Source organism: Diplotaxodon limnothrissa, linkage group LG3, assembly GCF_057381915.1.
Source record: "Diplotaxodon limnothrissa isolate DT_005_m linkage group LG3, D_limnothrissa_male_GT1.1, whole genome shotgun sequence".
Classification (NCBI taxonomy): domain Eukaryota; kingdom Metazoa; phylum Chordata; class Actinopteri; order Cichliformes; family Cichlidae; genus Diplotaxodon; species Diplotaxodon limnothrissa.
Genome location: NC_140598.1, coordinates 45817249 through 45830391, shown reverse-complemented (window position 1 = coordinate 45830391; position 13143 = coordinate 45817249). Strand labels below are relative to the sequence as shown.

At 47.1% G+C, this 13143-nt stretch overlaps 1 protein-coding gene across 1 annotated transcript in view; it reads left to right on the top strand.

Annotated features, from left to right (window-relative positions):
* The window catches only part of LOC146636106 (uncharacterized), a 34841-nt gene that overhangs the window by 16875 nt on the left and 4823 nt on the right, over positions 1 to 13143 (top strand). The window contains exons 11-15 of the mRNA XM_085350268.1: positions 3272 to 3563; positions 3659 to 3795; positions 8621 to 8915; positions 9264 to 9415; positions 9503 to 9800. Of these exons, the coding sequence (XP_085206394.1) occupies positions 3272 to 3563; positions 3659 to 3795; positions 8621 to 8915; positions 9264 to 9415; positions 9503 to 9800 (1174 nt within the window). The remainder of the gene's footprint in view (positions 1 to 3271; positions 3564 to 3658; positions 3796 to 8620; positions 8916 to 9263; positions 9416 to 9502; positions 9801 to 13143) is intronic.

The window sequence follows — 13143 nt, the reverse complement described above, 5'->3', positions numbered from 1 at the left end:
TATTCTTGGTGATCAAAACAAGTAATATGAGACTGGTAGTAAGCCAGTTTACCTGCCAGTTGGTGTATCAGTAATTACTGTGTTGTAATTAATGCCATAATACATTTGACTCGGATATTTTCTAAAGCCATGAGTGGGACTCATATTTGGAGCTTCATTGGTAAGTTAAAATATCTTAAACTTTCTTAAAAAAAAGAAACAAAGTTAAAATAAAGATGATGGCATTTATGTACACATCAGTGAGATCATTTAAAAATAATTCAGTTATTTAAATGTTTTTAATGTCTGTATGTCAACAGGCATTTTCATCATGTTAACATTAACATCTGGAACACTGGCAGGTAAACTTTTCTTCTACGATCAAAACATTCTGGTACATATTTACTAAGTTCAAACTACCACATGTCAATGACTGAACAAAGAAAATAAAAATAAATAAATAAATTTGATTTTGAAAAGCACAGCATGGAGCAAAGTTACACTCGTAATAAAATGAAGCCGTCTCACTGACAGGGATGAATAAGATGCAGCTGAATAAAAATCTATATTTTTTAATCTGTTGGAAATTGCTGGAGACTCTTTGAGTTCCTGTTGACTGACAGGACATTTGACAGCTCAGAAGAAATGCATGCTTCATTCATATAAGGCCTAATAAAATTAAATAAAATAAAAAATGATTTTACAATCAGATCATGGCCAAAACACATAAGTTACTCTGTCACATATGTAACTGTGTGCATTACTTTTTTCACGCTTTACAATGCTACAGGGATTTATTAAAGTCAATATGACCTATTGGAGGAGTCACTCTTTAATACAAACTTTTATTATGGTATGTAGTAGCTTAAAGCACTGATTTCTGGCAGACGATCAGCTTTTTGGCACAACAAACAATCGGGGAAAACAATCGCAATCGTGCTGCTGTTTGACGGAAGAAGAATAAAGTAGTCGTGGTAAGCCAGTCGCATGACCACTTTAAGATGACAAACCAACAAGGTGATATATACCAGTTTTTAAATTGTGTTGATTGGCCACGTAAAACCAGAGTCATGATAAACAATATATATGCAGCGTTTTTTCCTGAATAGTTTCATCACGTTTAATGTCTAAGGACCATGCTAGCAAGATCTCACTGCTTATGACCAAAAAATAAAAACACAAAACAAAAATCAGGCCTTTCGTGTTGGTGGAAAAATGCACCATGTTGACCAATCAAAAAAGTATATGGCAACATGACATTTGGTTGTTTAGGAAGAGGGGGAAGTTTTAGGAGTGACGGCGAGAGAGAGTGTGAGAGAGAGAGCAGAAAAAGAGAGAGAGAGAGAGTTTTGAGATGTGTGTTTGGAGTGTGTATTTAATGTGTTGTCTTGTGTAGTTAGTGTGTAGTGTTGTGGATAGTTTTGTGTTGTGTGTTAGAACAATGAGCTGACTGCTGTCTCCAGGTAGAAACAGGAATGATACACCTGCTGCTGTCAGACCTGCAGGTATCAGGCTGTGATGTTCTCCTTTATAATGGACAGAAATTATTTTTTCCCCAACGGCACAAATAATTTGTGGCATCTTATTGAATGCAGAACACCCGATTGTTCTGTAAATAGTTTGAAATGGTTATAAAAACAGAGGTAAAAGGTAAATGGCTGCAAATAACTTTGTTGTTTGCAAAAGTTGTCCATATTATTGTAAAATTGACAATTTATATTTGCATTTAAAGTTATGAAATATAATTCAGTAAACATGTTTGTGGTTGTTACAGTAAAAAATATAACTTTCTACTTGGATTTTATGTTTTTTGTCTGATTTTAGATCAATTGTGTTAATACAGTATGTCAAAATGGAAACATAACTGTAATTTCAGACACATGAGGTTGTGCTGAAAAGGATGATACCAAACAAGACAAAGTAAATAATATGTAAATGTGAAATTTAGAGAAAAAATCAAAAGTAGTAAAAAATGAACAATTATACCCTGGACCCCAGAGGGTAAACATTTTTTTTTAAAGTAACGCGATAGTTACTTTTCAAGTTAATAATTACTTTTAGAATCTTGTAACTCAGTTACTTAGTCAGTTACTTTTTTGAAGAAGTAACTAGTAACTATAATTAATTACTTTTAAGTAACTTGCCCAACACTGCTTATAATACATAAAATTTGAAATTGTGTCTTATACTGTGACACTACCTGTCCCTACTCACTGGACACTGATTTTAGTTGTAACTGAGAAACACAAATGTTTCATTAGCTTTTCTTATATCTTTGCACATATTCACACATTTTTTAAATCCTCAAACAAATTTTTATATTAGGCAAAAATAAACATAGTAAACATGAATTGCAGTTTTGAACATTTTAAATTTATGAAGAAAAGAAAGCTATCCAAAACTTCCTGAAAATATGTGATTGACCATTCACACAACTGTGAGATTGATAACAACTGTTCTTCAAATACATTATTTTGATTTCTACTGTACTATTTAAGTTTGTTTTTTTTCTTTTCATCGGAGTTAGCAGTTACAAGTAACATGGGTGACAGACTCACAGGCTGCTGAGTCAACTGGAGACAAGGAGAAGTGAAACCTGCAGTTCTTTGTATGTCGTTCTGGGTTCTTTTTTGACATGCAGATGAATACATATGTACTCTTGGAGTATTTTCTGTTGGCTAGCCAACAGAAACTGCTCTGAAGAGTAGAAAAGCTTTATATAAGAACCATGCCATTGACATTAAACTCAGCTTAGTACAGTTTATAGTTGATCGAAGTTAACTCATGACTGAACAAGGAAGAGCCATGACTTTTAGGCACAAGACCAGGTAGATTTAGTTAGCTTCTTTTCTCCTAATGAAATAATTCTTAGCTAAATAACCAGTTTCTTGTATTTACTCATTATTTTTGTCTATTGTTACATTTTATTTGATGGCACAAAACATGTAACTGAAATCAGAAAGGGCAGAAATACTTTTCGGGCTGACATAAGGCGGACATGCAAGGTCTATACTGTACATGCATATTTGAGCCATTAATTAGTCAATTGTTCTAATAACCTCTCCACTTTTCATTTAAAAATAAATTAACACTCCTAGAAGAAACTTTTGCAAACACTTCAGGGGTGAACTAGGTGCTGCTATTGTGACTCTACATTCAGTGCAATATGTAGTAAATTGCCTGTTGCAAACCTCCACAAATACAAATATAGGAACTCCTAATTTGACACTTGACCTGGATTTATATGCATTTGTTTGTTTTTATTAATAACCACTTTTTAAAAATCATTTAGGTCAACTTCTCTACAACTTGGCACTGAAACAAAAAGCTGTCCAATCTTCAACCAGTGGCACTGTGGGTATTGCTGGTAAGGCAGTTGATGGAAACAGAGACGCAAACTATCAAAGTGGGTCTTGTACACTTACCAATGTAGAATCTGATCCCTGGTGGAGGGTAGACCTGGTAAATGTGTATACAATTGGGACTGTAATGATAACCAATAGACAGGAATTGGAAAATGGGCTGGATGGTGCCGAAATTTGGATCGGAAATTCTACAGCAATCAGTGACCCTGAAAGCATCAGGTGACAGAGCTTGATTTATAACCGTAAGTCATTATTATTTATTTATACTTATTTATATTTATTCTTTACTTTTTCTTTAAATGTTTCATACATAGGTGTGCTGTCATCTCTCACATTCCCAAGGGACAAGCGTTTTATTTTCCATGTAACTCTGTGAAGGGACGCTACGTCACTGTGTTTTTACCAGGAAGTGCAAAGGTCCTAAGTCTCTGTGAGGTTGAAGTGTACTACGGTAAATACCTTCAATTCTTTACTTAATTCTTTATTTTTTATTTATATCAGTAAGGGGTGTGACCAGGGGCGGTCCTGACCCGTTTTGTGCCATTGGCGAACCCTCCCTCTACCGCCCCCCTTTGAGAAAAGCAGACAAGTCAACAATACACCTTTTCCAATTAATATGTAATTAATATTATATTGAAAACAGTCCAAAAGATTCAATAAACCACATCTGTGTCTACTGTCTGTCTACTGTTTACTATCATAGCCAAATTGCTAACAAACGAACCCCCCCAGAAGTTGATTCTGTTCATCTGGACATAACATTTTCAGTGGGAGAAACATTTCGTCACTCATCCAAGTAACTTGTGTTTTTTTTGTGTCCCGTTTGGATCTTTAGCCATCAGAATTGTTGTCTTAAGGCCAAGAAAGATGCCAAGCGGATTTATTTTACCAAGTGGATCATCATGGCCTTGCCATATTGGTCCATTTGATTGATCTTTCTTATAATTACGTATTTATTTTATTTTCGGTTGCTACAAACGGGACAGACATGACTGGGGGATAGCACAGGGAGAAAGAATGAAAGAAAGAGAGGGAGAGAGAGAGAGAGAAAACCAGAGGGGAGAAGGGACGGTGAGAAAGGGGGGAAAAAGAAAGAAAAACAAACAAAACACCTGGATCACCTGTATGGAGAAAAAAAAACAGAAGAGAAAGCAAAAAAAAAAAAGCGCAACATAATAAATACAGCACCATCACAATAAACTAGCTAGCAGTAGATAACAGTAGATACTAAATATTAAACGATATTGTGCAGCACACAAGATAGACAGTGCACAATGTGCTTTGAGGCAGCAGCCAAGAAAGGTGTAGTCCGCGTCTGTGAACACCCGTGTGTACACCCGTGTGTACACCTGTGTGGATCAGCATGCTTGTATTCCAATGATCAAAGCTCATTGATCAAAGACCACTGATCAATGGCCATGAGTACCATTCAGAGAGAGTTGGGGAATCGCTGCAATCACAGCATTGTAAGATGGTGAAAGAGATGGTGCTCGGGCCAGCCAGAGAATCCCCGTTGCCCCGCCCCTCTCCTCCATGTGCAGCAAGCAGCAGGCGCACCAGGCGCACCACGCCAAAATGCAATGGTATGATATCGGGGAAGCATGCGTACGAGCAACTTTTTTTTGTTGTTGATGCCATGATGCCACCCCCACCACAATACTGCCAACCCTAACCCACTGGGTGTGAGAGCCCATGTCATGGTCCTGGGCCATGTGGGCCCAGTATTCTTAGTTTTCATGTATTTTTGTATTTTGTTCTTTATTTAGGCCATGCTTCCTGGGTTGATCTGTTACCTTGTTCCTTATGTGTTTTCCCGTTGTGACTCTCACCCCCTGTGTGCCCCTCTGTGTATCTGAGCCCTCGTCTCTCCTTATGTTTTATTCCATGTTTCCCCAGCCCGTTATGTCTGTGTTTTCCCCGTGCTCTCTCTCCTCCTGTCTGAACCTCTGTGCACTTCCTGTTTACTTTGTGACTCTCACGCCTGTACATGTCATGTTCAGTTCACCCCGCCCTGTCTCGTTATGATTATCAGCGTCACCTGTGTTCCCCGTGTGTTCAAACTTTCCTCGTTTACCCTCTGTGTATTTCTGTCTGCGTCTCCCTCTGTTCGGCGTCGCGTTCTCCCTCATGTTGTGTGGATCTCCCTGTGTCTACCTTCGAGTATTAGTTTACGTTTTTCCGGTTTAGTTTTGCATGTCCTGTATTCTGTCCTGCCAGCATTAAAGCTGTGTTTCTTAAGTTCATCCCCGTGTTTGTGAATATTGCTATTGGGTCCTCCTCCTGCCTGCCACACGGTCGTACCATGACAGAAGAACGCGACCTCGACATGGACCCAGCGATTCACAACCCCTCCGCTGACCTCCGGGAGGATCTGATTTATACAGTGGAGTACCACTGTCAGGAGTGGGTGGCGCTGCCAGAGGATGAATACCGGGAGACCGTAGCCGTCCGTCTACAGCGGATGGTGTCCGGACTCCCGTGGCTATTCGGCGCGCTCCGCCCCCACATCCAGGACTTCCTCGTCTCCACTGTAGGCGTCCTCCCGGAGCGGTCGCTCCTGTACGAAGAGCCGGAGGATGTTCAGCCCGGCCCGCTGACGGATTCGCGGCCCGGCTCGTCTCCTCCCCCTTCCCGGAGAAAACGGCGTTCACGTCGTCGCCGTTCCCGAGCAGCGGAGCAGTTTTCACCCCTGGGAGAGAGTGACCGTGTGTCACACTCTCAGCCCGAGCCTTCGGATCCCGGACTTCTTAACCCGTGCACAACTGTGAGTGGCTCTGTTTTTTTAACACCGGACTCGGATAATTCTGTCCCCTTTTGTTTGGACTCCGGAGACACTGTACAGCGACGCACCACCCCACAGCCGGACACTCGGACTTCCAATTCACCTGCTGTGGTGAGTGAGGACTCTGTGTCTTTTCCAGACATAGTGACTGTTCGCTCAGGGGCTGTGTTTTGTGTGGCGGATGTCGACGCGAGCTGCTTATCGCCGGTGCAGCCACCAGCAGCCACCAGCAGCCCAGTTAGCCGCCCCGCAGACACACTCAGCTCAGTTAGCTCCCCCGCAGCTACTCCCGGCTCAGTTAGCTCCCCCGCAGCTACTCCCGGCTCAGTTAGCTCCCCCGCAGCTACTCCCGGCTCAGTTAGCTCCCTCGCAGCCACCCTCAGTTCAGTTAGCTCCCTCGCAGCCACCCTCAGTTCAGTTAGCTCCCTCGCAGCCACCCTCAGCTCAGTCTCCAGTGTCCCCCTCAGCTCAGTCTCCAGTGTCCCCCTCAGCTCAGTCTCCAGTGTCCCCCTCAGTTCAGTCTCCAGTGCCGCCTGTAGCGCAGGCCCCAGTAGCTCCAGTGCCGCCTGTAGCGCAGGCCCCAGTAGCTCCAGTGCCGCCTGTAGCGCAGGCCCCAGTAGCTCCTGTAGCCCAGTCCCCGATAGCAGTATGGTCCGCTGGTCAGCTTAACATTCAGCCAGGGGTCCCAAATCTCCCTGGCTCTGCATCAGCTCCTGCTGGGAGCCCGGATGAGCTCATCCAGGACTCCGCGGCTCCCACGCCGCCATCTACCTCATCCGCTGGAGGGTCCGAGGGGCCCGTTCAGCCTCCTGTCTCCGCTGGAGGGTCCGAGGGGCCCGTTCAGCCTCCTGTCTCCGCTGGAGGGTCCGAGGGGCCCGTTCAGCCTCCTGTCTCCGCTGGAGGGTCCGAGGGGCCCGTTCAGCCACCAGCTGCTCCACCGGCAGCCTCGTCCACGTTCGCTGCAGCTCTAGCGTCTTCATCTTCGTCTGGCCCGGCTTCATCTTCGCCTGGCCCGGCTTCATCTTCGCCTGGCCCGGCTTCATCTTCGCCTGGCCCGGCTTCAGCCTCGCCTGGTCCAGCCTCCGAGTCTTCAGCCTCGTCTGGTCCAGCCTCCGAGTCTTCAGCCTCGTCTGCTCCGGCCTCATCAGAGTCTTCAGCCTCGTCTGCTCCGGCCTCATCAGAGTCTTCAGCCTCGTCTGGTCCTGTGTCCACCGGGCCTCAGCCAGTGCGCCTGACACTGATGCGCCGCCGCTGCCTTCCGCGCGGCCGGCCCCCTGAACTGCTCCGTCGTCTCCTTCGTCGCCGCCGCTGCCTTCCGCGCGGCCGGCCCCTTGAACTGCTCCGTCGTCTCCTTCGTCGCCGCCGCTGCCTTCCGCGCGGCCGGCCCCCTGAACTGCTCCGTCGTCTCCTTCGTCGCCGCCGCCGCTGCCTTCCGCGCGGCCGGCCTCCTGAACTGCTCCGTCGTCTCCCTCGCCGCCGCCGCTGCCTTCCGCGCGGCTGGCCTCCTGAACTGCTCCGTCGTCTCCTTCGTCGCCGCCGCCATTGCCTTCCGCACGGCCGGCCTCCGGACCAGCTCTGCCACCTGTGCCACCCGCCTGGTCGGCCCCCCGACCGTGTGACCCGTGAACTCTTGTGCCTGTGGGCTCTGGGTCGGCCCCCTGAACCTTATTTGGACTACGGTCATGTGCTCCTGTGTTTTCTGTTGTTTGTTTTGTTTCCCGTTCTGGTCCCTCCGTCCTGGTCCCCCGCCTCCCGCCCTGGGTGGGTTGTTTTCTGTTTTAGTTTTGTTTCTCGGGTTTGGGCTGTCGGGAGCCAGCCCTTTAGGGGGGGGGGTGATGTCATGGTCCTGGGCCATGTGGGCCCAGTATTCTTAGTTTTCATGTATTTTTGTATTTTGTTCTTTATTTAGGCCATGCTTCCTGGGTTGATCTGTTACCTTGTTCCTTATGTGTTTTCCCGTTGTGACTCTCACCCCCTGTGTGCCCCTCTGTGTATCTGAGCCCTCGTCTCTCCTTATGTTTTATTCCATGTTTCCCCAGCCCGTTATGTCTGTGTTTTCCCCGTGCTCTCTCTCCTCCTGTCTGAACCTCTGTGCACTTCCTGTTTACTTTGTGACTCTCACGCCTGTACATGTCATGTTCAGTTCACCCCGCCCTGTCTCGTTATGATTATCAGCGTCACCTGTGTTCCCCGTGTGTTCAAACTTTCCTCGTTTACCCTCTGTGTATTTCTGTCTGCGTCTCCCTCTGTTTGGCGTCGCGTTCTCCCTCATGTTGTGTGGATCTCCCTGTGTCTACCTTCGAGTATTAGTTTACGTTTTTCCGGTTTAGTTTTGCATGTCCTGTATTCTGTCCTGCCAGCATTAAAGCTGTGTTTCTTAAGTTCATCCCCGTGTTTGTGAATATTGCTATTGGGTCCTCCTCCTGCCTGCCACACGGTCGTACCATGACAGCCCAACCAAAAGAAATTATTGTCCTCTTGGTTTTCCTTCAAGGATACCCATTACCCAATGTGGCACTCAAAGGAGAAGCTGCCCAGTCATCTACACTCTCCTTTGCCACTGCGTCCAAAGCCATCGATGGCAGACGGAACTCGTTCTATAGCAATGGGTTCTGTAGCCACACGGCTGAAGACGAGACCAACCCCTGGTGGAGGGTGGACCTGCAGCGAAGCTTTACAATCACTGCTGTAAAAGTCACCAACAGAGGAGACTGCTGTGCTGAAAGACTGGATGGAGCTGAGATCAAAATAGGAAACTCACTGGAGAACAATGGAAACAGTAATCCCAGGTAATGATGAATTTATATCAGTCAATGGTCATTATGATTTTTGTTTATTTATTTGTTTTATTTTACATTAATTTGAACAGAAATATTTCAGAGATTACAACATAAATATTATCCACCACATGATGCTCTAGTTCAGGACTCCATGCAATTCATGATCAGGGATTGTAACATCTATTCCTTTTTCTGAATCAAAAATAAAACAAACAAGCAAATGTTTCAGAGATTAGAGTCTACATATTATCCACCACATGCTGATTATTGCTCTTCTAGTTCATGACTCCATGCTACCTCCTTAACATGAAGTCCACAATACTAACATAATGCTGCCCCCACACTCTCTGCTGTCAGGTGTGCTTCCATCTCACATATCAATGCAGGTAAAACCTACACATACCGGTGTGATGGAGGCAGCATGGAGGGTCGCTTTGTGAACGTGTTTCTTCCTGGACAGAAGAAGACTCTCACCCTGTGTGAAGTGGAGGTGTATGCTGCCCCAGCAGGTAGAGCTTTAAGCGACTGGATCTGATCTACTGAAACACATCTGCCTGATACTCATTCGTACTTGTTTCTTCTTTTCAACAATTTAGTGGAACCGCTTCCAAACGTGGCCTTAAACAAACAAACAGTACAGTCATCAACTTGGTATGGGCCAGTGTTTGGGCCCTCAAAGGGTGTTGATGGGTGCAGAAATGGAAACTTGGACTCAGGATGCTGTACACACAATGTTCAAGATCTGGATCCCTGGTGGAGAGTAGACTTGTTGGCTGTCTATAAAGTCAGTGCTGTCACCATCATCAACAGACAGGACTGTTGTCCTGAAAGGATTCTTGGGGCACAGATCCTGATCGAGAACTCGCTGGAACAAAATGGAAACCAAAACCCCAGGTGAGATCTGATTTCCGAGTAATACAACATTTCTCCATAAACATCAAGTTAATTCTTTTTCCTAATTAGGAAACATATATATGCTACAAACATTTCTAGTTATTTGTTTCAATTCAAGTTTTTTAAGTCCAATAAATACCTTGAAATTGTACGAAGGTAAGTGATGAACTGCCAGAGGTTAAAAAAAGTTATGGAAATGCAAAACTGAAAAATAATCATACAGAATCATACAAAAAGGCCTTTTTCAGGGAACACACAATATGCTACCAATTTAAAACTGTTCTGCAGAAATGGAGGTTGATCAAGCCTTGACTGGTGATACTAATTCCTAGAGGTTTTCCAACTTTTCTGGATTACTTACAACTCTCTTTGTCTGCATAAAAGCAGTGTTGGAACATGCTGTGGTACCTTGTGAGGATCAGTTTGTCAGGGTCCTGGGTCTCCTGACCCAGCGTTTTAGTTCTTTGTGATTTTTGTATTATTGTACTTGGTGTGAGTTTCTATGGTTTCTAGTTTCGATCCCTTGCCCTTCATGTTTCTCTGTCCCCTCTGTTCTGTGTAAGTCTGTGTCTGCATGTTTGAGTTCCCCTCTGTGTCTCTCGGTTCTTAAAGTCCTCTGCCTTATGGTTTATGTCTCTGTGTTTCTTAGTTGCTGTCTCCACTGTGTCAAGTTCGCATCTCTGTGTGATCCTTCCTGTTTTACTTTGTAGGTCCGTGTCTTATGTGAATGTGTCCTGCTTTGCTTGTCTCGTCAGTTCTAATTTCCCCCAGCTGTGCCCTCCTTCTGTGTCTCATTCTCCTCGTTACTTCCCAGTGTATTTAGTCCCTGTGTTTCTCTGAGTCAGTGTTGCGTCGTACCCTCAACAAGCTGTGTGTGTTTTGCCTCCGTGTTGCCAGTGTTTTGTTTCCAGTTCAGTGTTCTCTGCTTCAGTGTTTTAGTCCACCAGCGTTTTTGTTTGTCTTTTGATGCCTTTAGTTTAGTAAGAGGTTTTCCCAGCAATAAAGCTGCGCTTTAAGTTGTACTTCTGTGCCTGAGTCCTGCATTTTGGATCCACCACTCCTGCTTGCCCGCCTGCCACACAGCCAACCATGACAGAACGACGCAACCATCAAATGGATCCTGCGGACTCACGGTCTCAGTATCTCGCGCAGTTGTGGAATTACTGCCGGGGCGTAATCCACGCTGAGGACACCCCCAAGAGACTCATTCAGGTGGTCTTTTTTGACAACTTTTTGTCGTCCACCCTCTGCATAGCTGGTTGTTTGGACATTAACAGATTAAAACAACTAATAACAGCTCTGAGGGCCAGGATTTGCTTCGAACTGTTTGGCATGGGCGGTCCAGGCAAGGAAGGGTCAGCTACCCTCCTGGAAGCCCTCGCTGCCTGGTATTCTCAGCATCAGCATCCTTTCCCATCAAGATTTATCACTAAATCATTCGATCCTCCCTTAAGAGAGAAACTGCATCCTCGCTGCCTTCACCCCAGTACACCAGTGTCATCTGTGTCTCCAGTAGCTCAGCTCCCAGTGTCACCTGCCCCGCAGCCTCCCTCAGCTCGGTTAGCTGCCCCGCAGCCTCCCTCAGCTCGGTTAGCTGCCCCGCAGCCTCCCTCAGCTCGGTTAGCTGCCCCGCAGCCTCCCTCAGCTCGGCCTCCAGTGTCACCCTCAGTTCAGTTTCCAGAGTCACCCGTGTCCCTTTCAGTTCAGTTTCCAGAGCCTCCAGTGCCGCCTGTAGCGCAGGCCCCAGTAGCTCCAGTGCCGCCCGCCTGTAGCGCAGGCCCCAGTAGCTCCAGTGCCGCCCGCCTGTAGCGCAGGCCCCAGTAGCTCCAGTGCCGCCCGCCTGTAGCGCAGGCCCCAGTAGCTCCAGTGCCGCCCGCCTGTAGCGCAGGCCCCAGTAACTCCAGTGCCGCCTGTAGCGCAGGCCCCAGTAGCTCTGGCTCCAGCATTACCGGTTCCACTCATTCACTCCATGCAGGGAGAAAATTTAAGGTCCAGTCAGGGAGTTTCTCGCACTGTACGCTGTACGCTGTACTGTACGCTGGAGCCACTATCAGGGACAAACAGAGACTGCAGCGTGTTGTGCGCTCTGCTGAGAAGGTGATTGGCTGCAGACTCCCATCTTTGCAGGACCTGTACACCTCCAGGACATTGCGGCGTGCAGCTCGGATCTCAGCTGACCCTTCTCACCCTGGACACAGTCTGTTTGACCTGCTCCCCTCAGGCAGGAGGCTCCGGTCCATTCGCACCAGAACCTCTCGCCATAAGAACAGTTTCTTCCCCTCTGCTGTTGGACACATGAACAATAACCATATGACTGTACCCGCCACTAACACATGACCCTACGCTGTGTTCACTGCATCATTCTATGTTTGGCACTGAACACCACCTGCACTCATGTATATATCTTTCAACGTAGCACTCTTAATTCTTATTCTCATGTATATCTCATGCACATATCTTTCCACGTAGCACTTTTAATTCTTATCCCTACTTTTATTTTTTCCATGTCTATTTAAGTGCTATTTATGACACTATGTTTGCACTGAAGCACCGCAGCAATTTCTTAATGTTGTAAACCTGCTCAACATTTGGCAATAAACCCCATTCTGATTCTGACTTTAGCTGCTTCAGGCACCGTTCTGCACTCCAGGGCTTCCCCAGAGGCTAGGTCTCAGTCCCCAGCCGATTCTGGACCCCTGAAGATTAAGCAGCCCTCAGAGAACAACTCCGTGTCAGTGCTGTCTGAGCAGGGCCAGTGCTCAGCACAGCACCCATTGCCTTCGTGTCTGCCAGAGGACTCCATGCCTGCTGGCTTTGTGATGGCTTCTGCTGGAGGGTCCAAGGGGCCCGTCCAGCCTTCATCTCGTGTCTCCACTGGAGGGTCCGAGGGACCGCTCCGGCCTTCGTCTCGTGTCTCCGCTGGAGGGTCCGAGGGACCGCTCCGGCCTTCGTCTTCTGTTTCCGCTGGAGGATCCGGGGGGCCCGTCTGGCCTTCGTCTCCTGTCTCCGCTGGAGGGTCCGAGGGACCGCTCCGGCCTTCGTCTCGTGTCTCCGCTGGAGGGTCCGAGGGACCGCTCCGGTCTTTGCTTCCTGCCTCGTCAGCTGGGGGGCCCGAGGAGCCCGTCCAGCCGCCTGCTGCAGCTCCATCATCATCCTCGCCTGCTGCAGCTCCATCATCTTCGTCTGGTCCAGCCTCAGAGCCTTCAGCCTCGCCTGGCCCAGCCTCAGGGCCTTCAGCCTCGCCTGGCCCAGCCTCAGGGCCTTCAGCCTCGCCTGGCCCAGCCTCAGGGCCTTCAGCCTCGCCTGGCCCAGCCTCAGGGCCTTCAGCCTCGCCTGGCCCAGC